At 42.8% G+C, this 27232-nt stretch overlaps 1 protein-coding gene across 4 annotated transcripts in view; it reads right to left on the bottom strand.

The window, feature by feature from the left end:
- The window catches only part of PPP1R12A (protein phosphatase 1 regulatory subunit 12A), a 226898-nt gene that overhangs the window by 98056 nt on the left and 101610 nt on the right, over positions 1 to 27232 (bottom strand). For all 4 annotated transcript variants that reach the window (XM_054989301.1, XM_054989300.1, XM_054989302.1 and 1 more), the window contains exon 4: positions 344 to 503. In XM_054989301.1, the coding sequence (XP_054845276.1) occupies positions 344 to 503 (160 nt within the window). The remainder of the gene's footprint in view (positions 1 to 343; positions 504 to 27232) is intronic.

Below are 27232 nucleotides of genomic sequence, written 5' to 3'. Positions count from 1 at the left end.
CCTAAGCAATACATGGAGTCCCATCCAATTCTCTTTCTTCTCTTAAGAGGGTGTCAGGCTCTGTGTCTTGCACTGTATGTCACCCCCCCAAGTACTTGCTGTCCTCTTGCCATGAGAAGGATTTGATTGCACTCTTCATGGCAATACAAGTAAAATGAGTATTTCCTTCTCGGTGTAATGATTAAAAGAGTTGAAATTGACAAGGAGAAACGAAGCTTAATGTGCAGTAGCTAGAAAATATACACATTTTAAAAGTTCTGTCAGGTATCACACATTTGAATATGTAAGCATGATGTGGATTCTACACTTTCAAAGGGAAAATCCATTTTGAAATGAAACTTACTTTAAGACTTCTGTATACCCTTTAGCAGCAGCTACATGAAGTGCTGTACCACCTGATTTTGCATGTCGAACATCATTTATATGACCACTGTTAAGCCACTGCCTTGCATCTCTAAGCATTATCCGTTCTTCTTCTTTCCGAGCTGCCTCTATATCAACCCCTAAAAGGAAAAACATTTTGTTATTTGTAAACACAGAAACAAATTAACATTTGAGGAGCATGTTTCCTCTCCATTTCTACCATTACAGGGCATGGATAATGTAATAAGATGCTTCTGCTCTAGGTTGAGAAACGCCAGTGGCACTTCTCATCCTGCCCAGTAAACTATTTTGACTCATAATTCTATTTTAAAGCACAGAATACAAAAGATTTGAGCACAGTCAGCTGTTCAAACTCAGGTATTCTATCCAGTGCAACTCACTGCCACATATCAGCACAGATTTTAATAGAATATTTGAGCCAGCAGCATGCTGACACAGAAGGCACTCCCACTGAGCCACCCAAGTCAATTCCTTATGTATCTAGCTGAAAATAGGCATGCAAGGCAGGGCCTTGGAAACATTTTAGGCTGAGAGGCTATGCCAGCCTCTGTTATACAACAGAACTGCCACCTTTCCCCAGGAATGGCAGGAGTTCAAGTCTCTGTAGGGTTGGGCTTTTTCAATAAGGTGGATAGGCCAGGATGTTGGCTGAAGGGCAAGGCTAAAATCACAAGGAAACGACAAGACTAATGAAGTGGAAGAGCTGGACAAGGGCTTGCAGAACTAGAAGCAAAGCAGGAATAGGTCTGGTGCTTTGTTGTGTAATCTCATTTCCAGTCATTCCCCTCTTCCTTCCCTAATCATAACGGAAGCTAAGCTGCCCGTCATTTTTCTCTTGCCTCCATAGCTATGACAACCAGTTCTAGACTTTACATCTTCTGAAGCCAAATGATAATACAGCACTAGCAGTCTTTTTTTTTAAATCCTGTGATCGTCCATTTTTTAGCAAACATCTAGCAAAAGATATTCATAAGAAGCCCCAAGCTACCTACTTTCACCAATAAAAAATCTCTCACAAACTTAGCAAGCTGAAACAGTACATAATCATTACTTATGACCAACCTACTGTGCAGATAAAACTCGATGTGGCAAAAGAGATTTAAAGAAGTGAAGACCATTTTTTCAAAGGATACAAAAGAGAGAAATAGATGGAGGAGACAAACAAATTCCAAGACTCATCATGAATTAATGCTACAGAAACTAGTTTTAGGGAATAAGTAACTCCACAGATACATGTATCTACTGTGCATATTTAAATCTTTGTCTAAAAAAATGAAAGTTTGAGAAAACAAAAAGACAAACTGCTTTCTGCAAATGGTCCACAGAGGGCAATATTGTATCTCTTTAGATAGCTTTTCAGAATGAGTGATCCACATGCAGGCTACTTGATCTCTCTCAGGTACACTAACAAAAGTTTTTATTTTGTACCAAAACATTTCTTGGAAGAAAGTGCAGGCACTTATTTGCTACTGTCTTTAAAGTCAATCAGGAAATGAGATCCATCCATATGTAAAAAAAATGCATGCAGCACCATGGGGCCAAGATAGCTACAGAACAATGAGCACAAGAGTAGCAATAGAGAATTTAGTAAATATATTTTTTACACAAAGGAAGCACTTTATATCAAGGGAAAAAAGTATTTTCTCAAATACTGTCCAGCCACTCTGGCTCAGAGGTCCAGAAACAAACAGCAATTGGGAAAACAGAGTTGGGCTTACCAGTAACTGCTGTTCACTGACGTCTTCTGAGCAGGCACACATAAGACTGCACATGCATAAGCCTGCCGAACAGTGAGATTTTTACAGCTTTAAAGTCACTAGGGTGCGCTCATCTCTCCAGAGTGCAAGCATAGGCATTTTCCCACCAAAACCGAGCGACTCTGGGACATGGCGCCCCTTCACCCTCAGTTCCTCCTAAGCCATCATCCCTCTAAATAGAAGAACAGCAACAGCGGTGTAGGAGGGACAGTATGTGTCTACACAGAAGATGTCTATGAACAGCAGTTACTGAGAAGTGCAACTCTGTTTTCATTGTCCATCTTCTGAGCAGTCCTACATGGGAGACTAACAAGCCATTTACCAGGTGGTGGGTGTACTCTTCATCTGAATGAAGACTGAAGAACTGCTTGTCCTACTGCTGCTGCCCTCCGCTCGAGTACATCAAGTGCATAATGTCTTGCGAAGGTATCAACTGATGACCTTGCAAATCTCGGGCAAAGATTTGCCAGAGATTGGAGGGAATGCATAGAACAGGTAACCTGTCTACAGTATCTGAAATGCATCTCCCAATGAAGTTCTGTCTGTGCCTCCTCTGGAGCAAAGTAGAGGATCATCTTATTGACCATTCGTGGTTGGCAGAACCTAATCTGCTTAAAGCATCTGCAGTGACATTTGTCTTTCCTGGAATGTGAATTGCCTGGATAGTTGTGCCATGGTCGGTGGCCCATTCCCAAGTTGCAACAGCTTCCCTGCATAGTCTTTTCAAGGCCATGCCTCCCTGTTTGTTTAGGTAGTACACTGCTGAACAATTGTCTGTCAGTATTTGCACATGTTTGTTCGTTATGTTATCTGTGAACGAGGCAAGTGCATAATGAATAGCTCGAAGTTCTAAAACATTTATATGTAACTTTATTTCATATTTTAACCATTTACCATAGGTATAAAGTTGACCACAATGTGCCCCCCACCCAGATGTCAAGGCTTCGGTACTCAGAGTTATAGCCATCTTTTGGGACCCAAAGTCCATGTCAGCAAGTAAGTGGACATCTGATCTCCACCAAGAGAGTGATCTAGTGATAGCCTTCAGAATGGTGTCTTTTCTCTCTAATGGGTAAGCAGCAACTGAATGATGAACTGAGAGGAACCAAAGTTGTAACTTCCTAATATACAATCTAGCCACGGGTGTCACCATATAGGACCTAATAGTGTTTGGATGGCTCTAGCTGACTGAAATCTGTACCTACTAAAGAGTTCTATCATGGCTTTGATATGGGAGGCTTTCTCTAATGGCAGAAAAACCTTATTGGCTCTGCTATCAAGGACTGTACTGATCAACTGAACTTTTCTGGAAGGTGTCAGGCTGGACTTCTTAAAGTTTATCAAGCGGCCTAGGTTCTGACAAGTATGCACAATGAGGCTGACATGATCTCGAGGGGTTTCTTTAGAGGGGGCTGAAACCAGCCAATCATCCAAATACAGGTATATAGGACACTACAAAGTGTGCAGATGTGCCACTATCACGGCTATGCATTTTATGAACACTCTAGGTGCTGTCACCAGGCCAAAGGGGAGGCCCTGGCACTGGTAGCTATTGCCGTTGCAAGTGAATCTGAGATATTTTCTGTCTGAGGGGTAAATAGCTGTATGTTCAGTTCAGTATTTATTGCATTGGGCCAAAGGCCATTGCAAACAATAAAACAGTAAAAAAATATAAACGACGATACAGATAAAATATACAATACAAGCTGAATAAAACACTATAAGAATTACACTATTGTGCTTGCAGCCTAATGACAGCCCTGAGCTGTCCCCACCTTCTCTCGAATTTTCCCTGCTGCAAGGGCAAAAAGAGTGACCTTGTACGAGGTCTCTGGGTCCACATCTGCTAATACAGCAACAATGTTTTCATTATCTTGTCTGGGTCCCAACCTGGCTAAGATTGGGCTTAGAAATTTCTTTCTAGGGGATGTGTAGAATCGGCAGTGTAGCAGATAGTAACAAAGTCTTCTGGCTCGGAGTCTCCGCACAAGCAGAGGTGCTGAACAACTGGGATATTGGAGTAATGACCTTCGAGCATGGCTATTTGCACTGACTGAAAGCGAATTGAGGTGAAGGCTACACGTAGTTTGCTAACTGAAATTTAACTAGGTATTGTGCCCTTGTGTGATCTAGTTTAATTAATCTGAACCAAGGCGAGGATTTCTTCTCTTGTATAACCCGCCTGTCAAGGGCAGCGTCTTGTGTATATATTTGCTCCCTACTGTTGAAATCTGCCTGGGATGGCCCGAAGATTACATCTGGAAGGTTATATATTTGTTATATTTCAATTGCCATTTAGGGTCTTTCCAGCTGGCTAAGAAACAGATACTTGAAGGGTGGTCTGCAGGAGCTCTCTTCAGTTTGTGCCAATAGTTGAGGAAGGCTTTATGTGCACGTGCCCGGACAGAGGGAAAGCCCAATTCAGCTCTTAACAATGCAGCTCGGGTATTTGTAGGTAGTACAAAGAGCCTTTTCATAAAGAAATTTTGAATTCTCTCCAGGCTGGCAATGGTAGTGTCATTCCAGCCCCACATCTCTACACCATAAAGAAGTTGGGCAATCGTCTTGCTCTGATAAAGCTTTAAAGCTGGATCAATCTGAAAGCCCCCTTTGGAACGATAGGTGTATGCCCCTATTGAGGGAAGAGCTGATGATTTTATGATTTCTGTGTGTGCCTTCCAAGAAAGAGTATCACTAAATGTAATTCCCAGGTATTTAAAGGTTTGAGTTTGAGCAACTGGAACACCATCTATTGACCAAAGGAAAGTGAGTCTCCGATTTCCGAAGACCATCACCTTGGTCTTTGAGTAGTTTATTTTTAGGCGCTCTTCTTTGCAGAATTCTCCGAGTCTCGACAGAGATCTAAGGCCAGTTCAGGTCATGGACAGTAGGACCATGTCGTCAGCATAAAGAAGAACAGAAATCTTCTGTGTACCAAGACGAGGGGGAAGAACTTCAGGAACTGAAAGCCTTTTGATGATGTCATTGATAAAAAGATTAAAGAGCAGAGGGGCAAGGATGCAGCCCTGTTTCATGCCTCTGGTTACAGGGATACTATCAGTCACTGAGCCTGAGATTCCCACTCTTATTTTTGATGATGTGCTGGTGTGGAGAAATAGCTATATGAAAATAAGCGTCCTTCAGGACCATAACTGCAAACCAGGAGTTATTTGAGGATCAGTTGTAAAACCATGCTTATAGTGACTATTCTGAATTTTCTGACCGAGATCGATTTATTCAAGTTTCTCAAATCAAGAATCAATCTTATACCCCCATCCCTCTTCTGAATGAGGAACATCTTAGAATAGAAGCCTAGTAGGGACTCTGACGGGGTCTACCTAGTGTATGGCCCCTTTCTGAAGCAGAAATACTAGATCAGCCTGGTTGCTGGAAGGCATCCTTTCAAGAGGTAGTGTTGTGTCCCTGTCATGATTTGTGGTTCGGCCTCTTCCTCTGGTATTGACCGTTATATGGGGAACTTTGATGGGGTTAAGGATACTGATAAGGCTGATACTGATAAGACCTGCCCCTGTAGGACAGGTGCTGTTGCCGGTATGAAGACCTCTGGTTGGGTGGTTGTTTAGGAAAAGAACCCCATACAAGCACACTGTCTGTCTTTGCGCATCTGAGACAAATTCATCCGTCTTAGCAGATAAGAGAGTTTGTCCCTCAGAAGGAAGATCTTCTATCCTATTCCTTGTCTCCACAGGTAAGGTGGTCGATCACAGCCAAGCATGTCTGCAGAGAACTATGGCAGATGCCAACACTGTAGAGGACGAGTCAATTGAATTCCAACCTGTATTTATTTCCTGTTTTGACAGCTTTAAGGCTTCCGCTTGAATGATTTTGTAAGAATCTTTTGGTCTTCAAGTAAACGATCTATGAAGGCCGTAATCCAATTCCATAAAAATATTTGGTATGCTCCCAGAAATGCTGCATAATTGGCAATCTTGATATTCAGGGCTACGGAAGTATAAATTTTTCTTCCTAATATATCGAGTTTCTTACCCTCCTTATCTGAGGGAGTTAAATGTGTCCCTTGCCTTGGTTTTGCCTGCATCTCATCTGTTACAAGAGATGACAGGGGCAGGTGTGTGAAGAGGATAGAGCATACACCCTGGTTTTATACACATTTTCTGCCTTCTTAGATGTTGAGGCAACGGAGGCAGGTTTCTCACATAGGGATGAGTTCATCTCAGCAAAACCTTCAATAATAGGAAGAGCAACAGTGGCAGGGTTGACAGAATATAGGTGTTGAAGAATTCTGTCTTTTGGTTTGGGCTCTGTAGAAGCAATTTCGATGTCCAGAGATTTTGCCATGCGAAGAAGTTCTTCAGTGTACAATTTGTAATCATCTGGGGGGAAGCAGTCCCCTTATCTGTAACAGTGTCATCTGGAGAGGACTCTGAGGATCCACTAGGACTCCTCTCAGGGGAAAAACAGTCCTGATCGGGTTATGAAAGTTGATAAACCATAGATTATTTATACATCTGGTAGGTCTATTGCTGTGTCCTATGTTGAGAGAAGCCCTCAAAAGTAGAAGCTACAGACTTGGTTCTGTAGGGTGCGCCCAGGTCCAGACCATAATGGGCTCAGAGCATTGGAACTAGTTTTGCCACACATGTGAACAACAGGCTCAATGGGTGTCTTGAGTATCTGGCCAGGTGGCTGGTTGCACCTGAAATTCAATCACCTCCCCCTCCACTGCAGATGGAGGTGACGGAAAACGCAAATGAAAAGAGGGCATGCGTGGACATCCCAGGCTCTGGGCTTCTGGCATTAAGTGAGGCTTTTCTTGACCAGATTTGTGCCTCTCTCTTTGCAGACGTTTCATCTTGGCTTTGTCCCTTTTTCTCAGTGGTTCTGGGAATTCTGATAAAGGTAAGTCCTATCTGTTGACTTCTGCACCTTTAGGGTCCTTACGCTTTGGATCTGACTGTGTGGAACCGATCAGAGTCAAGCATTTCTTTGACTTATGATATGGCTGGTCCTCCTATCGCGTCGGTTCCAACATGCTAGGTGAAGTCGAAGGTATACGGATCTGAGCCTGCGATACTTCTATCAGGCTCAGGATCTCCAGTGTAGGGTGTAGAGGTTGGAGCCGAGCTGATGTCATAGCCAGATCCGAAGCGCTTGCTGCCTTTGACATCGAGGGATCTGTTGGATCCGATCTCTACCGATCTCGGTGGGTCGGAGTCGCAGTCGATATTGATGGTGGGCAGTCCAGCAATTTGGCGATCACAGACGAGTTAGCTGCTTTACTGCTAGGGCTAAGCCAAAAAGAGGGGGTTAGGACAGGCAAAGCCCAAGGAATAGCCAAAGAGTTACAATACAAACCCCTAGGTCAAAATCAACAAATCAAAGTTATATTCAATAGTACATTCATTCATGAAAATTGTTTACAAGCATATACATTTTCATACATATCATAAATTTGAATACATCTGTACCACCATTCAACTGAATTTCAATTTTCCATGTAGATAATTTTGATCTCGCAGTGCATCAAAATAAAGTTATTCACCCTTAAATGTGTAGTTCATCTTTCTTCCAAAAAATTTTTTCCAGTGCACTGCAAGACACTAAACTCCCAACGTGCTTGAAGAGGTTGTGTGGAAAATTGTCTTTCCAGAGTAAATACCCAATTGCCTGCGGGTAGACGCCTGACACACTTCTTTGCTCGTAAATGAGAAGAACACGTGGGCAGGGTTCCCGTGAACGTGAGTTCCTGCGCTACAGCGCAGGAATTGTCACAACTCAGCGCAGAGCTGAGAAGCCCCAGCGCACGGAAGGCGCTGGAGGAGGAGCCGCGGCTCTGTGGGAAGAGCTGCAGCAGGCGCCAGTGTAGCCTTTCCCTCGCTGGGCTCTGGAGGAGGCATCGCAGCAGCCGCCCGCAGCCTTTCCCCGGGCTCTGGAGGAGGCACCGCAGCAGGCGCCCGCGTAGCCTTTCCCCAGCCCCTTGCCAGGTTCAGGGGAAAGAGCCGTGGCAGGTGCCCACTCGGCCTTTCCCTGGCCCCTCGCTGGGCTCTGGAAGAGGAGCCAGGGCAGGCGCCCGTGCAGCATTTCCCCAGCCCCTCGCCAGGCTTGGGGGAAAGAGCCGCGGGAGGCGTCCACGTGTGACCTTTCCCCAGCCCCTCGCCAGGCTCGGGGGAGAAGGGGAAGAGCCGTGGCAGGCGCCCATGCAGCCTTTCCCTGGCCCCTCAGAGGAAAGAGCTGCGGCAGGCATCCGCGCGGCCTTACCCAGGCCCGTTGCCAGGTGTGGAAGAGGAGCCACGGTGGGCATCCCCAAGGCCTTTTGCCAAGCATCCTCTCTGGCCCAGTGCTGGAGGAAAAGGTGGCAGCGGCAGGCACCCATGCGATTTCTCACCAGCCCACCGAGCAGCCTCTCTGGCCCAGCGCGGGTGCTGGAGGAGGAGGAGGAGATGGCGGTGGTGTTTCACACTCCTAGGGTTGCCAGCTCCAGGTAGGGAAATACTCTTTTTTTGTGTGTATAAACTCATGACTAAGGAAATCTATTTTACATGCACACAAAAAATTGACTTCCTAGTCACAAAGACTTGCATGCCAAGGAAAATTCATGACAGAGCTAGGGTCTGAATCTGGAAATTTTACACGTGCTGGTAAGACAGGCTGTCCTCTAGTTAAATTACTCCACGGGGAGTGGGGAGCTGCGGCCTCAGTTTTACCAGTATTTTTGCACATCAATGGCATTCTGCTTATATCTTCAGGGGAGAATAGATCATTGCAATACAGTGTAATAAAACAGAATGGCAAGCAAGGAGAAGGCAGGACTTCAATGCGGACTTTACGCTTTATGACTTAATTTCATTTCAAAGATTTCATGACCATAACTCACAAAGAGAAAAGGAAAGAGTTTCAAAGCCATGAAGCCTCTAGGGTGACTAAAGGCCAGTTCTAGGCTGTTCCAAGGAGCAGCTCTCAGCTGGAAGCTAAATAGGTGCTCCCCCTGCAACTTCAGCCAGCTTCCTTCTTCTTTCTGCAGACCTGGCCACAGAAGAGACAGGAAATGCCAATCGACAGAGCAGAGGTAGAGGGAGGAATGACTGCACATCACATTCTGTTTAGGATTTGCTTGTGGGCAAAGAGGAACCCTTACTGAAGCTCATCTGCCTGATGTTGCCCAAAATGCAAAGAAAACTCTGGCAATACACTGATGCCTGTGGAAAGAAATGGTGTCTGAGCCATTTGCAGGCATGCTTCACAACACCTTTTTATATAAAACATAGAAGGGAATAGCCAGAGAGTGAGTGCATTGCGGGGCTGGATGATGCACAATTCTTCTTCTCTGTAGATCCAGAGGAGTTAGCCATGTTAGTCTGTAGTTGCAAAATAGTAAAGAGTCCAGTAGCATCTTTAAGACTAACCAACTTTATTGAGGCATAAGCTTTTGAGAACCACATGCCTAAGTGGGTGTCATCAACATATTGATGGCACCCAATACCAATGCCTCAGACAACCTAAATCAAAAGTCTTTTAATCAAATGGATTCTGGTTTTTGAAAAGGCGCGCTCACAACTTGCAAGTTGCTGCTCACAAATTGGATTTCTGGCTCACAACACTGCACCACTTAGAGGGAACATTGCACGTGGGAGAGGGGGCCTGGCTGGTCTCCCCTCCCTCTGCCCAACAAGCCGCTTGCAAGAGTCGCTCAGCTTGTTTCACACCATTTCCCCAGGGGCATTTATGTCTCGTTCTTCTGTCTATAAACCCAATGGCAAATCACAAAATCTCAGGTGCTTCTCTCAGTGCACTCACACGCGGTCTGGACCAGGTACAGACTGCGTACCAGGTACTGTAGCAGGTACTGTAGCAGGTACTGAGCGACTCTTGCAAGCAGCTTGTTGGGCAGAGGGAGGGAAGACCAGCAAAGGGAAAGGCAGAAACTTTATATCTGAACATACAAAAATAGAAAGAAAAAATGAGAAAAGAAAGGAAATGGAAAGGTAATGAAATAACATCCACTAAGATTGGGGAATATACTGTGTTCTATTTGGAAGTGCCACTGTAGATCAAGAATAAGAAATGTCCTAGCCACTGATTTCAATCACAAGATCATAAAAACTGTGTTGCACTCTAACCCACACAGTATCCTGTGTATAACTGTGACTATTACTGATGATTTAATTCCGAAGTTTAAATATCAGCGTATATAAATGTGGCATTAACTACGTATTAGTAGTTCCCAATCTTTTTGTTTCAGTGACCCAAAAGCCCAAATTTATTTCCTATGGTGACCCAGTCATGGTTGGTCCAAGAAACTGAAAAGGTACAGGGGAAGGGGGGCATCAAGCTGAGGAGATGCAGAAGTATGGCAAACGTCAGCAAAAAGGTGGGTGACAAATGGCTCAGTGCAGTACATCTTCCGCAGCAAGCAAAGGAGCAGGAGGCTGGGCAAGAGGTTGGGCTATTAAAGAGCTGTGCCAAGACAGAGTTTCTGCTTGCTGAGAAAAGAGAGTGCAAAGGGCAGAAGCCGCCATTAGGAAGGACTGGCCTGCAACTTTCAGAGGCTTCATGACCCACTTTTGGGTCCTGACCCACAGGTTGGGAAACACTGAATTATATAAGCAGCTGTTGAATTTACTAAGGATACTTTAAATATTAAGGAAAATTTTAAAATGGTTTCTATTTTCTGTGACTGTTACACATTCCCTTCCCCTTATATTCAGCTTTAACAGTTACACCTATTTTAAGTTTCTTATCAATGTTGATGAGTTTTGTTTCTGTGAGCCATCCTCAAAGACAAAAAATACCATTAATGTCTGCCTTTAATAAATAAAGTGCAAATTTGCACTTTTTGTATTAAAGGCACCTGACATTAACTTTCGAAAGCAATGAAGTCTAGCTCTTGATAAACAGAGCAAGTAGACATTAATGTTAAACTGCACAAAAAGTGAGGAAAAGATGCAACTTTTTTGTAGTTTTAGATGCAGTAAAACAGCTTAATCTACATTTAGAACATTTTACATTGTGTGCTTTATTCTGATCCTCAATTTAAAATTAATTGCTCCCTACTCTGGGGAATGATCAGCTTGTATTAAATCTACCATATGTTAAGACAATAAATAATAGATTATTCATGTATGTTAATTGAAGTGTTTAATACAGACTTGTAAATTGCCATTTTGTTACATAAATGTGGCACTTTAAAGACTATTATTTAAAGATTAACTCATCTTTCAGGTGCTACTGGCCTTTCAGGGGTTTTTTGCTTCAACAGACTAACATGGCTCCCCCCTGCAGTTACCATGGAAGACGCTTGCTTTGTTGCCTGAGTCATACAGCTTTAAAAAAAAAACAATAACCATGTAATAAAATTTGGATTAGTATCTTTTGTGGATTTTTCAAGATTTATTTAATAAAATATCAGCATGCTAATTATGAGGGAAAAGGAGAATGCTTTTGTCCAGTGGCTGAAAAATCCTCAACCATTACAACAATGGTCAAACAGCAACAGGTTTGGCAGTGATAACTTTGGCAGTGAACTGGCACATTGTGCAGAATATTCCAGGGTGCGAGTCTCCCCCATTGGTGGGGTTAAGAAAAACAAAGAGCATCAGGGATGCAGTAGTTCATTCTGATTTCGTGGACAGAACACCTACCTGTAATTTGCCCTGTGGCCATTTTAAATGTGGGCATTGTAATGTTTGTGATCTTGCACTGAGTGTGGTTAGTATTACCAACCTAAAAACGGGTAGAAAATTGTATGCAAAAGGTTTTTCCACCTGTGCCACATCTAACGTGGTATATGTAATCCGTTGTACATGTAATTTACTGTATGTTGGAAGTACTATCAGACCCTTGAGACTTCGCATTCAAGAACATTTATCCAGAATTAGAAACAAGTCATTAGAAGCCCCTTTGAGCCAGCATTTCCAAGATAGGCATACACATGAACGTGAATTGCAGTTTTCTGTATTACAGACCTTGTCTTGTAAACATTCTTCTGACACACGGAGGGCTTTGTTACGCCTGGAGAATCAGTGGATTTTCCGTTTAAACAGCCTATCACCATTTGGGCTTAACAATGAGGCTGATTTCACTCCCTTTTTAGGATAAGATATAATTGGTCATTTCATTGTCGAAGAGCCAGAGACAGTGTAGTTGATGCCATTGGGTCCTGTAATTGTATTCCCTGGGTAGATATAGGGGCAGAGCTGGCATCTGGGTCTGTTGCAGGGCCTGGTACCTGTGCTACTACACTGTCTCTGGCTCTTACAGCTGCTCATCCTCCAATGTGATATATGCCCTCATGTGCCAACAATGTCCTTCTGCTCTGTACATTGGACAAACCAGCCAACCTCTACACAAAAGAATAAATGGACACAAATCTGACATTAGAAATGGAAACGTTCAAAAACCAGTGGGAGAACACTTCAATCTACCAGGACATTCCATCAAAGACTTAAAGGTCGCTGTAGTTCAACAGAAACCTTTCACAAACAAAATCCAACGGGAGGCTGCTGAATTGGAATTCATATGCAAATTTGACTCTGTCAAGCTGGGACTGAATAGGGACTATGAATGGTTATCACATTATCACAGGTAACAGATTTCCTTTACGGAGGCGGGGTCTGGGGGAGCCCAGTGGCGCCTGGCGTGGGCTTTGGGGGACCACAGTTCTCTTTGTCAGATGTATCTGACGGGGAGAGCTGTGGTTATCGAAGGCTTATACTATAGGAATTGGATGGTCTTGCTGTTTTACTGCTGCAAACTAACAGGGCAAACTCCCTTGAAGCCTCACCCAAGCCAACTGACCCCAAAAGGACACCAAAAGGAGATGTTTACATTTACTAGCAAAGGAATGTTTTGGTTGCACCCTCCCTCTCCCCCCTAACTGCATCTTCTCTCTCCTCCCCTCCTCTTCTATATTTGACCAGTTTCTGTACTATGCATCTGACAAAGAGAACTTGATTCTCAAAAGCTTATGCTACAATAAAATTGGTTAGTCTTAAAGGTGCTACTAGACTCTTTTTGATTCTGCTACTACAGACTAACACGGCTAACTCCTCTGGATCTATAAAATTAATTAAGTTTGTAAATGAAGTTGTCAATGAAATTATCTATTGCAGAAAGTCTTGCTTGGTGGTTACATCCTGATTTGGATTTGTATATTAATTTCAGCCATCTCCAGCCGGGAGGTTTGGTGTTAATTTTTGACTCAGTAATTATATATATCAAGCTCCAATGTATTGTATATTTCAGTTCTACAATTTGGAACATAAAAGCTGGATTGGTTTCTTGTGGTCCCTGTGTTTTCTTTGTTTCTGCAGTGATAACTTTCTGGCCAAATGCTGGGAGTCAGATTATTTACTTGTGCTGATAGAGTCTGTATTGCCTTTGGAATCTAATCTATACTTTAGATGCAAGTATTTTTGGAATACTGAAATTGGGTGATGGTTATAACTGTAATATGGCTGCCACATAAGGTGCCATCAACTGCAAAATGTCAGGGAATGAGGTTATGCATAATTCTTATAGTAATTCTTCAACATTTTAGCTGTTTAACAGAATGCCTTTAAAATTAACGTTTTAAAATATTTTATTGCATTACACATAGCTTACCTTCAGTCACACTGCAAAGAATCTTTATGTGGTAGCAGATGCTGCCAAAGCAATCTTTTAAAAAATCTAAACAGTCAACCAGAATTCCAACAGCTAATCAGAAGCCCTGCTGGGCAAAAGCAATATCTGGCCCCACCCATACCAGGAATGGTGTTGGTGGGTGCTAAGCTAGGGACCCTTGCTCTAGAGAAACAAATCTGATCTGTCTTGGCTGCCATGAGGCCTGCAGTATCCTCTGCAATGTTCTTAGTCCAAAAAGTGAGAAGTAATACTACAGCTTTTATATGGTAACGCAACAGCCAAGTCAATGTTTATACCGTTTCTCTTAGAAAAGTCATTCCTCACCACCAAATATTCGTGGTGCATCACATAATGAAGGAAGGTACTGGAATAATATTAAGAAATAGCCAGTGTAATATAGTGGTTAGAATGTCGGACTAGGATCTGGAATAACCAGGTACAAATCCCCACACTGCCGAAGCTTGCTAGGTGACCTTGGGCTAGTTACATACTCTAAGCCTAATTTGCCACACAGGATAAAATGGAGAAGAAGAGAACAATGTAAGTCAATCTGGCTTCCCACTGGGGAGAAAGGCACGTTATAAATTATGTGTAGAAGAATTTATTCTTGGTAAAGTTTGCAGGATACATTTACAGGGAATAATTCTAAGAAGCACTGCAGAAGCTAAAGGAAGTGTTAAGAAAGTTAAGTTCTGCACCAGAATTATTTTGACTTCAAAATAACTAAATTAAATATTCGCAATGGCCTGTAAGCAACAACATGAAGAATGCTGTGGTACTTTAAACATCAAGAACTTTATTGTAGTATGGTCTTCTGGAGACAATAAGCCTTATGGGTTAGATATGTACAATATAATGAAAAGGTTGAAAGTATATTTACTCATAGGTATAGACAAAGTTAACTAAGCAACCATCTTGATTAGAGTTTTGACACTGTAACAGTGGATGCAGAATTTAGCCAAATGAGACAATTTTAAAACCAACCTTAAGTTTAAAAGCAGAGTTAAGGCATAAGTAAGACAATTCACTCAGGTTCCAAATGCAATATATGCTAGCATCCATGGAGCTACACTTCCCCTCTTAACCTCATCTTCCCAAAACTGCAGTCTCAACTTTGAAAATGGGGCAGAACCATATGAATGTTTATTAAGGATTTAGTTTCATGTCAAAGTTAATAACATGGAACTTTACAGCAGTGACTGTTTTGGGTGGGGGGGAAACTCCAAAACAGTAAGTGAAAGTGCAACTGCTTGGACACTAAGCTGTAAATGAGTAAAAATGTTAATGTCAGTGTCAGTTTGCTAGTCAGTTCTCAAGCCAAAGCTACGCCATATTCTTATGTTATAATCTGTAGTTGTTTAGTTCTCTCCCTCCAGGCCCAGGTGTTGCCCAAGCCGCATATATCCATGGGAGCGAAGAATTCTTATCACTCCGTTCCGGCCGACCTTGATGTCCTCGCCTTCCCAGGCCTTCTAGACAGGACTAAGGGGGGAGGCTGGGAATGGGTGTTTGAAGTGTTGTTACTTTCACTTTGTGTGTCATTCTCAACAAAGCTTTGGTTCAGCCAAGGGCCTCAAGTCCCCTGTATCCTGAGCATAATCTTCCAATAAACCTTTTGAAACCAAGAGACCTTGTGCTTCTTGCAGAAGGGTGGAGATGAACTCTAGATAACTGGGATTCCACAGTCTGACATTTTGTTGAGAATCATTGAAGACTTTGCCCCGATCGCCCTCCCCCTAACAGAGTTACTTAAGACAAAGGGGAAGGGAGAGCAAGCCGCCAAACCTACAGCCCAACTCCGGTGGAGCCCAAGCTGTCAGCTAGCGTTCGAAATGCTGAAGGATCGGTTTACTACCAAACCGGTCCTACAACACCCCAATGAGAACAAAGCCTTCATAGTGGAAGTGGATGCCAGCGATTCAGCCACTGGGGGCATCCTCATGCAGAAAGGGGAAGATGGGCGGATGCGGCCCTGTGCGTTTTTATCCAGGAAATTTACAGAGGCGGAATAGAATTGGAGTGTGTGGGAAAAAGAAGCGTTTGCTGCTAAAATTGCTTTAGATTCCTGGCACCACTGGTTGGAGGGAGGGCGTCATCCATTTCAGGTCTGGACTGATCACAAAAACTTAGAAGCGCTCCAAACGCCCCGGCGTCTTAATGCTAAACAACTCCATTGGGCAGAATTCTTTTCCAAATTTGATTTCACTCTGAATTTCTTACCGGGCAAGTCTAATTTCCTGGCGGATGCCCTTTCGCACATGCCCCAACACCAGAGCAAGAAGGAGGAGACTACTGACACGGTATTTTCCCCCACCCAATTCGGGGGAGTGGTTACTACTCGTAGCCAGGCAACCAAGCAGCCAGATAACCAAAAGGAGTGGAGAGCTAAAGTGAAAAGCGAAGTGGAAAAATAGGGAGAGCAAGCGCCCACAGGAAAAATGAAACAAACGGCGGCTGGAGAGTGGTTTAAGGGAAATCGGCAGTACATCCCTGCTAGTTTAAGACGAATGGTGCTTCAACAATGCCATGATGCTTGGACCGCCGGCCACTTCGGGTACCAGAAAACCTTGCATTTAATTCAAAGACAGTCTTGGTGGCCCAGTATCCGGAGGGATGTGTCTCAATATGTAGCTTCCTGCCCCACATGTATTATGGTGAAACCCAGGAGGGGGAAGCCCCCGGGACTACTACAACCCTTGGAAACTTCCAACAGGCCCTGGGAAGTGATTTCCATGGACTTTATTACTGATCTTCCCCCATCTAAGGGCTGTACCTGTATTTTAGTAGTGGTGGATTTATTCTCCAAACAAGCCCACTTCATTCCATGCTCCAGTATTTCCTCAGCTAAGAAGTTGGCCAGTCTGTTCATGAAACATATTGTAAGATTGCACTCTTTTCCTTCCAAGGTCATATCGGATCGGGGAGTTCAATTCGTTGCCAACTTCTGGTGGGAGCTTTTACAAGTGGCGGGCATTGAACAAGGAATAAGCTCCGCCCACCATCCTCAAAGAGATGGACAGTCCGAAAGAACTAATGAAATATTAGAGCAATTCCTCCGATGCTACATTAATTTCCAACAGGATAATTGGACCCAGCTCTTGCATCTGGCCGAGTACTCTTACAACAACGCAGTACACAGTTCAACAGGAGAGACTCCTTTTAAAATTGTCCATGGCTACAAAGGAGTAGCGTTCTCCTTTGAGGTGCAACCCCCCAGCACACGTTCGGGGGACCTGGGCGAATGGTGGACCGCCCTGGCAACCCAGTGGACAGAAATCTAAAAGACTTTGAATAAAGCCAAAGCTGACTACAAGAAGTATGCAAATCGCCATTGTGTGGCACAGTGGAAATTACACCCCGGAGATAAAGTGTATGTATCCACCAAAAGCTTCAGAACGGAACAACCTAGTAAAAAGTTGGGCTTGAAATACTTGGGACCCTTCCCAATAAAGAAAGTAATCAATGATGTGACTGTAGAACTGGAATTACCAAAGAATCTATGCCAAGTCCACCCGACTTTCCACATCAGGCTGCTCAAAAAAGCACCCCCCCCCAGATGAGTGGCATCCCAGCAAATTAGTGCCACACCCAACCATGATAGAAGATCAAGTTCACTACGAAATTGAAGAAATCTTAAGACTCCAAACGCAGACACAAAAAACTCTTTTACTTAGTTAGGTGGAAGGACTTTGAGGAGGGGTTTCGTGGGTGGGTAGAAGCTTCTCATGTACATGCTCCCAAACTGATTGCTAAATTCCATAAGAAGTACCCAGAAAAAGCAGGAGCAGAAGGGTGAGGGGAGGGGTCTTAAGGGGGGCAGAATGTCAGTGTCAGTTTGCTAGTCAGTTCTCAAGCCAAAGCTACACCATATTCTTATGTTATAATCTGTAGTTGTTTAGTTCTCTCCCTCCAGGCCCAGGTGTTGCCCAAGCCGCATATATCCATGGGAGCGAAGAATTCTTATCACTCCGTTCCGGCCAACCTTGATGTCCTCGCCTTCCCAGGCCTTCTAGACAGGACTAAGGGGGGAGGCTGGGAATGGGTGTTTGAAGTGTTGTTACTTTCACTTTGTGTGTCATTCTCATCAAAGCTTTGGTTCAGCCAAGGACCTCAAGTCCTTGGATCGTGGACCCCTGTATTCTGAGCATAATCTTCCAATAAACCTTTTGAAACCAAGAGACCTTGTGTTTCTTGCAGAAGGGGGGAGATGAACTATAGACAACTGGGATTCCACAGTCTGACAGTTATGGTCTTGTGCATGTACTGCTCACATGGTACACCGGTTTGACAGCCGTAATTTAGTGGGGGGGTTGCCACTTAAATCAAACTGTAAGTGCTTTAAATATTGAATTCCTTTGTATTATGAACGCAAACTGACCTCACCTATTTCTCCACTGGCTTCAGCTAGTAACTGGAAGAATTTAAGTCTGTTTTTGAGATGGGCAAATGTAAAATTAAAGAACAGATAGCGTCAGTCAGATACTGGTACCATATCTAGACCACTAAAATGATATCATTCAATACCTTCTTTAGAATTTGCTCAGGGAAAAGTGATGTGGCCTTCCTTCAATATTTATAGCTGAAATGCCTTTTTAACTTTGAAATTGGGGAATTGCGTTATCTTTGAGACTTAAACATTTTTGAAAAATTGTCATTAGGAAGTATAAAAGGTGTTTCTCCAAGCCGTACAATCAGCTGTTTTACCATGAATGCACACATTCTAAAAGTTAAACAAGTGTCTCTGAAATAGAGATCTGGGTTAAAATATAAACCATGAGGTATGGAAATATCTTTACTAAAAGATCTGCTTTCGCAATGAGTTTATTATTAAAAGAGAACAGCCATAAGATTGCAGCCTAATGCCATCGATTACCACCTAAAAGATAAAGATATACTAACAATTGCTGGTACTGTAGTGAGGGTAACACATTGTTCTTCATTATGGCATGGAATGCCTTCAATTGTTTTTGATCTCTTAAGACAGTTCTTGCACCGTTTTCCAGATTTGTAATCCCACTCATACTACATTGTTTGTAGGAGGTTCTTGCAGCCTGATTGAACTGTTCCCCTTATTTTGTAATATGCTTTGAGGCTCAGTGAAAGAGGAGGGTTATAAATGAAGCTGTTAATAATAAATAACCACTGGAAACTGTTGTGAACGTAGGAAGGATGAATACAATTAGCCAGTCTGAGTTACCAAATTAGCTCTGGGGGAAAATTAGTTAAAAATATAAGTAAATATTAAAATTGGAAACAAATATTAAATTGTAAACTGTTATATTAGCATGCTTTAAAACTCTGAAATAATTTTTGCCTTTTCCTTTTTAAGTATTGTACAGTTATGTAAATAAACTATGTTTTGTCTCTTTCCCTTAAATCCTTCGAAAAAATTGTTTTTTGAAAAGGAAAATCAACTATGTAATTGGAGGGTGGGTAGACAAAATATGTCAGAATTCCCAGGGTTTGTGCCACTTCCCCGAGGGATCATTCCTGCCAAATGTCAGAGATAAGGGAAAGGGTTCCAGTTTTACTTGCAATAAAAATGAAGGTTTAGTAAGTAAAGAGTTAATGCTTTAGCATCTGGCAAGCTACTTGCTAACTACATGATCTGAAGAGAGACAATTGCATCCTGAGGGGATTCTAAACCATAGTTTGTACCATCCATCTTAAGAGATATTAGTTCCAACTGCAGCGTGTACTGACATTGATGATTTAACTCATTCTCCAAAGAAAAAAAGGAAACTAGGTTATGACTGACAGAATTCAGAGTGCTTTAAGCCTTAAATGGTTTGGTTGTTGGGGGTTTCAGAGACCACCTCCTCCCACACTGTCTAGCTTGCCAGTTAAGATGTGCTCCATGCCCCCACAACATAAGCAGTGCAGGTGAAGGCTGAAGATTGTGCTTCTTAAGTGTTGTCATCTTGCCTTTTGGAAGACCTTCTCCTGGCTTACCTGGTGCTTACTTTACTGTTCTCACATCCCCAGCTAAAACATTTTTTTTTTTAAAAAACAGGCATTTAATTGAGAGGTTCCATCTATTTTTTAGTTGTTCCCATGATCTGCTTCTAAACTGGAAATTGTTTTATAGATATCATTTTAGGCTGCTGGATGCTGCTTTATGCAATGTTTATGCTCCAGCTATTTTTTATGGTGGCTGTGTTAGCAGTCAGATCTGCCATCACAATATTATAAATATGGCAGTATCATAAGCCCCTCTTAGTACATTTTAAACACAGAAACACTACACCAGGCAGAAAACAGATCCCAGATCCAGTCGGGGAGCTGGAAAATTACTAGAATTTGAAGTGCAAGGTGAGACCATTTTTCAGCCCCCACACTCCAGAGATGTGCAAGGATCCTAACACAATAGGGCCTTCCAGGAGTTTCTGAGTTAATCTCCTTAACACACCCTACCAATCTTCCCTTCTCCCTTCTCCCAGCCTGAGCCATTCAGGGACCGATAAGCCTCACCTATCCAGCCATTGTGGATTATCAATCATCACTGAAAACTCTAGTTTTGCCCTGGAAAGCTTAACCAATCCTTCCCAGTTTTATTGTCTCACCCTGGAGACAGCCTTCCAGCCAGCCAGTTTGGTGTAGTGGTGAAGAGCGTGGGACTCTAATCTGGAGAGCTGGGTTTGATTCCCAACTCCTCCACTTGAAGCCAGCTGGGTGACCTTGGGCTAGTCACGGCTCTCTGGAGCTCTCTCAGCCCCACCCACCTCACAGGGTGTTTTATTGTGGGGATAATAATGACATACTTTGTAAACCGCTCTGAGTGGGCATTAAGTTGTCCTGAAGGGCGGTATATAAATCGAAATATTATTATTATATTATTATTATTGTCTCATCCAAGAGACAGCTTTCCAGTTCTTTGCCTCAACCCAGAGATGTCCATTAAGTTTTTGTTTTTGGGCAGAAGATGCAATCCCACCCCAGGGTATTTTTCACTGTATAACTGGACTACCAACTGCCTCATTCAGTCTATGTGTGTGCCCTTTGGATCCATGAACACACACACTCAGACAGCATGTCTGAGCCCCTCTCTCTTTTTTTGCTGTGCAGCACTGGACACTGAAACTATTATTCTTCTGGACTGGTAACTATAACTCCAAAATCCTGAAACTTTATCCAACCTCCTCTCTGCTTTTCCTAGGAAACTCTGTATGCGGTGTATGTTCTTGTATGATTGCTGTTGATATCTCTTTAATAAAAAAATCATTTTGGTTATACATCCATTTGGTCATTTCTGAGGGAAGAGATCTGGTTAAAATTGGTGGAGAAGATCCCAATTACCCCTTCTCTCACTGCCTCTCCTTGTTGTTAATTTCCCCAACTCAAAAAAAGACCACCTATTAGGGAAACAAATGTGGCTTAGAATACTGAGAATTCTTCTGTTTTGTGTGTTATAATTTTATTGTACTGTTTTAATCTTGAGCCATCTTGAGTAGATCTCTGAAGAGATGGCTTACAAACTTCCTAAGTAAATAAACTGGAGCACTGAAATCCCAGTTTGTTCTACATCCCATGTGTCTCTCAGCTTTCTGTACATAAAGACAGGAACACAGAGAAGAAAAATCTTACCATTCTAACTATATTCAGCTGTGGATGATGCATTTTTGGGGAAACACCTCCATTCCCACCTCTCTTCTCTTCCTGCTAGCAACTCACCATGCAGATCAATTTACGGGTGTGCAATTCGAGTTCGTAATTCGATACAAATACTGAATTGTACTTGATTCAGTAAAATTCGGTATTACTGAACTTAATTGCTGCACCTATTCTGTAATACCAAGTTTAAGTTTACCAAACTGCTTTGGTAAAATTTGGTAAACTATGGAAATCGTGGCTGGGCTGTTCCTTTGCTAAGAACAGCAAAGAAACACTGCTTCCTGCCTTTTTTAACCAGAAGGGAGGGGAGAGTGAGGCAGAGACAGAAGGGAGGAGGAAAGGAGGGTGGAGTGAATGGCCAATGCTTGCAGGAGCTCTCATTCTCTGGCCAATGGGATTTTCAAGGAGAGAGCCTTTTTTAAAACTGCCTTCCAAGGAGTTAAATTAGGTAGGTGGGCCTCAGAGCAGCCTCTATATTGCTCTGGCCTGGAAATTGAGAGAAACTGCCTGCTTGCTGCTGCTGGCTGTTGACTCTCTCTCTCTGTGGTCTGGGACTATGTCCTGCTTTGGACTGCGACTAGATCCTGACCTGGATTGAACGGATTCCTGCTGCTGCCTGCTTTGAGAGTTGTTAGACTCACTGGATTTTTTCTCTTTTGGGGGGAAGAGGGTTGGCTTGGTGCCTGGGAGGGAAAGGGTTGGGAGTGAGTGCTTTAAAAAATGCTTTTTTGCTGTGTGTGTGTGTGGGAGGGGGCTTTGTTAGGGCTTTGTGTTTGGGGGGCTGCTTATTATTCTGGAGGGGTTGTTTTATCCTATTGTGGGTAATTTGTTATGTGAAGTTTTAGTTCCTTTTAAATTTTATTAAATTCACTTGTTCTTCCTGGGGCGGGGGTGGTGGTGTCTGTTTTCCCCTATTGCGGTGCTTTCTTTGTTGATGTGTAAATTTTTGCTGGTTGTTCTTTGGGAGGGGAGAGTGTTTTCCCTTGGTGGTTTTTCTTTACAAAAGTCTGGTTGGTGTTTTTTGCTGGGTTCTCTATTTTCTGTTTGGTTTGGTGTTGTTCTTGGGGGGGGGGGTTGTTGGGGTGCTCAGTTCAGCTTGTTAACTTAAATTACCTAGTGGTGTATGGGTGTACTTTTTGGATGTCCTGAGTGGGTTGTGAAGTGTAAACTTTTAAAAAATATTTTTAAGACAAGCTAGATGTAGGTCTTGTAAAGAAAAACTTAATTGGTAGGTTTTAGGGATCAAGGAGAGTTTTCCCCTCTTTAAAAGGCTTGTGTAGAAATTTTTCCTCATAGGGAATAATGAAGATTAGAGGTGGCTGGGGGCACCCTTGGAGGGGGCATAAAGTGCCCACTGGGGTCCAATCTTTATGAAATTTGGGGGATCGTTAGACAGTTAGGAATAAGTGCCCTGCAAATTTCGTCAAAAAATGACACTCCCCCAAGGGCCACCAGATAGCCCCAAAGTGAATTTCCCATAGGAAATTGTTCTGTATTACTGAAATGAACTGAAGAATGAATTCAGTATCCAGAGGATGCTGATTTTTTTTCCAGTTTGTTATTGCTGAACCTGAATGTACTGGGTTTTTTTCCTGTGCACAACCCTAGGTCTATTCAGTTTAATCACTTTTTTTCCAGTTTCCCCTACATATACGGTGCCCTGACCTGGATAGTTTAGGTGAGACTGATCTCATCAGATCTTAGAATCTAAGTAGAGTTGGCCTTGGTTAGTAATTGGATGCAAGACCTCCAATGAAGACCAGGGTTTCAGAGGCAGACAATGGCAAACCACCTCAGTCTCTGGACATGAAAACCTCACCAGGGGTCACCGTAAGTCAGCTACAACTTGAGGGCACTCTCCACTCCACATATACTGCACAATTAGTCCACACAAAACTTAGTCTTATAAGTTATTTTCAACCTTTAATGCCATATCTTCTTCTCAATAGTGATATGTATCCAGTAGTCCGCAAACTTCGCAGAGTGCAGTTTTCCTATTTCTTCCTGCCACACAGAATTTCCCACTCCTTCTATTGCTGGAGTCATTGGACCCTCAGGAAAACCATGGGGGACAAAGTGGGCGGACTTAGTGGAAGGGGAAAAATGGACCATTGGATACTTACCACAAAGGGTCCTTCTCCTCTGAGGAAAGAAGGACATCTTGGTAGGTGATTCCTACCCTCCAATTAGGGAGGCAGGAACAAAGTCTTTCCACTTCCTGTCTCCTTGGTGGGAGTTACCCATCTCCTCAGTTCTGGCAACTCTGAAAGCAGTTAACAGTGTCATAAACTATCAAATTCAACACTCTAGAAGACCATAACAAGAGAAAATGAGTAACATCTAAGTAACAAAACACTAGGATAGGAAGTGGTCCTCAAGAGTGGAGAATGACAATGACTTCGGGATGGCTAAGATGTCCTCCTTTCCTCAGAGAAGAAAGACCCTTTGCAGAAAGTATCCAATGGTACGTTCTCCTTCTGAGGCAGAGGACATCTTGGTGAGAGCTCCAAATTAGTGTCTTCATTTTCTGGGTGGGACTTTGTCCTCTGATTTTAAAAATGTTGTAACACTAATTTGCCAAGCGTTGTATCAGCTGAGTCATAGATGTTCATCTTGTAGTACCTTACAAACATGGATACTGACCAGCGGCTACCTTGCAAACCTCTTCAACTGTAGTGTGTCTGTCCAAGGCTATGTAGGCTGCAATGCTTCAAACTGAATGGGTGGTAATCCCAACCAGTATGTCTAATTTTGAACTTTGTAAGCTTTGATAATGCAAGCCTTAAGGATATTGCTGATGGCCAATTTTGACATCCTCATTCCTCTCATAAGGAATCAATTTTCCTAATACGTTCAGTTCTGCAGATAAAGGTTTTTAGTGTGTGTTTTACATCTAATGTATGCCACAACCTTTCCTTAGGATGAGTGGAATTCAGGCAAAATAATGGAAGACTGATTTCCTGAGATCTATGGAAAGGTGAATTCACCTTTGGTTTAAACGTAGGGGCTGTTCTCATGACTACGTTGTCCTTATGGAAAATGCACAACTCAGGAGTGACTGCAGCGTGCCTAGTTCTGATACCCTCCTTGCTGATGTGACTGCAATAAGAAACAGTCACTTAAGAGGAATTTCTTTAACATGTTCGAAGGGATCTCTGGTAAGGGCTGAAAGCATGGTGTGTAATTTCCATGTTGGAAATTTGTGTTTGTGGTGGATCTTTTAGAATAGAACCCTTGAGAAAGTGACCTATGTGGGGGTGTCTGCATAGGTTCAATCCCTAGAATTGCGGAAACACCATCATCAGAGCTGCAACCTGTCATCTTAGTGTAGAACAGTCTGCTAATGTGGCCATCTTGCAGAAAAGATCGAATAAATTTGATCTCAGGTTTCAAGAGATCGACATCTTTTCTTCTGTTCCACCTGACAAAGGCCTTCCATGATGTGTTTAATATTCTGTTAGTAGAATATTTCCTAAAAGCTAGTAAGGTGTTAAGACACCTCCTCGGAATAGCCTAGTTGTGAGAAGTTGTTCCACTCAATCACCAGGCAGTTAAATATAGCCATTTCGGGTGTTGATATCAAACTGGGCCTTGTTGAAGCATGTTTGGAGATATTAGAAGAGTTAGGGGTAGACATGTTGACAGCTGCTGAAGGGCAGAAAACCACAGGTGCTAAGGCCAATACAGTGCTACTACTATGATGTCCGTCTTCTGTTCTTTGATTTTCTTGATTAATTTTGGAAGAACCAGGATGGGGAACAGGCGAACAGAAGATTGCTTGGCCATTGGGACATCAAGGCATTGGTTACTTCAGCCTTGGGGTGGTAATATCTGGTGAAGTACCTGTTCACTTGATGGTTGGTTGGTGACATGAATAGATCCATCAGGGGAAGAACTAGGTGAGTCCTGATTACCTGAAACAGATGTTTCTTCAGGGACCATTTCCCCTCTTGAATGGTCTGGCTGCTGAGCCAATCCACTTGGATATTCATCAATCCCTTGATGTTTTCTGCCTTGATGGATGCCAGGTTCTTCTCTGCCTACACTAGGATCCTGATTGCCTCCTTGTATAATGTTGAAGATCTGGATACTCCTTGTCTGTTTGGATTAGGACATGTTTGTCTAATATTCATGGCCTGAAGTGTAGTAGGGCTAGATAAACTTTCAAAAGTTCCCGTAGGTTGATGAGAAGGCTCATCTTGCTGTTAGATCATCAGCCCTGCTCTGGTGAACTTTCTAGTACTGCTCCTCATCCGGGAAGACTGGTATTTGTGAAAATCTGTTATAAACGGAAGGTTAAGAAAGATTCTTTATCCAGACCACCTTTGCGGTTGTTATCAGGGGAAAATTGGTACTTTTAAGACGTATTTTCCTCTTTTTATTAGCCATAGAAATAAGTTTTTCACGCAGTATGTTGATAATTTTTTATCCTTGTCTGATCATAATCTAGTTTTACTCTTTTTATCTGACAGATCTCCAAATGTTATCCTTGCTGTTACAAGATTCTTTCACTGGCTTAATGTTGTGTCTAGACGATGCTTCTTAACAGACGAGTATTGACTGCTCAAGACTTTTAGTTGAAGAGCTTTAATCAGATTAAAGGAAAGAAAAGAAAGGAAAATCTATTTCGTTACTGGACTTCAGTATTGCTTCCCTTGCAGAAAGTTACACATTCTTGTCCACCGTACGAGGCTGGTTTTTACTGCCAACGGGAACCAAAGGAAAGATCTGTCTTGTTCATAATTTGTAGTTGAAAATGTCTTACCATTTGCTGTAAGTGTCTTGTGTGTAGTCAGCTCCAGTAGATGGTGTCAATACTTGAAATCATTAGTTTTATGAGTGCCCTCAATGATGAAGACCTGGCCTTACTGACTACTTGTGACATTTCCTTTGCTTCAGTTAAGAAAACATAATTGCACGTTGTGTTTAACATGACTTCTAGATGTTCTAGTCTCTGGGTTGAAAGGAACTTTTCTATAAGTTGATCAGGAAAGCATAAGCCTGTAGACATCACATAGCTGTTTCTGTGTCTTAGTGTGACTTTGTCTAGGAACCTGACTTGATTAACAAGTCACCTTGTTCCCTTAGTTTTTCGACTAGGTTGATGAAGACCTTTGTGAAGACCCTCAGTGCCGTGAAGAGGCTGAATGGAAGTGCTCTGAACTGTAGATGGAGCCCCTCTATGCAGAAATGGAGGAATCTTCTGTGCCCAAAAGATTGAAATGTGGACATATGCCTCCATTTGATCTGAGGAGACACGAATTCTGAAATGGATAAACGGGCTACCCTTCTGCCATAGCTGTGTGTGTGCCTTCAGATCCAACACCCACCCTCAGACTCCCATCTGAGCCTCTCATTTTCTGCCACAAAGCACTGGTCACTTGACGCTACTCTCTCACTGATGCTCCTTTTCTTCTGGATTGGTAACTATCACTCAACCCTACAACTGTCTCCACTTAAAATTATTGTTGGTTGAACAGCTGCTTCTTTATTAAAGAGTTCTCGAGAGGAACGATCCCTGTATACACAGGTGAAAGATCTGTCTCGTTCCGACCCCCGACCCCCCAGCTGCCTATCCTTGCACGATATTTTCCCCAAACACGAAAGGAGACCCTCATTTGCGTAACAGATCATGAGAAGGCACGTCTTGCCGTAACCTTTTGTACCATTTCCTTACCTATTTGTTGTGGTTTACCAACCTAATGAGCTGTATATTTTGCCAGTAGTTAATTAATGCAAGGGAGCTTAGAATACCTTCTGTAATTATGAACAGAGATAGGAAAGGAAGCAAGCAGCAAACTAAGTGCAATTAATGAAAAAACTTTGGCTTGCTACATACTTCTAACAGATTGGTGTTTGTTCAACGAAATGTGGTT

Source organism: Eublepharis macularius, chromosome 9 (assembly GCF_028583425.1).
Source record: "Eublepharis macularius isolate TG4126 chromosome 9, MPM_Emac_v1.0, whole genome shotgun sequence".
Classification (NCBI taxonomy): domain Eukaryota; kingdom Metazoa; phylum Chordata; class Lepidosauria; order Squamata; family Eublepharidae; genus Eublepharis; species Eublepharis macularius.
The sequence above is the reverse complement of the archived record's forward strand: the minus strand, read 5'-3'. Positions and strand labels throughout refer to the sequence as shown.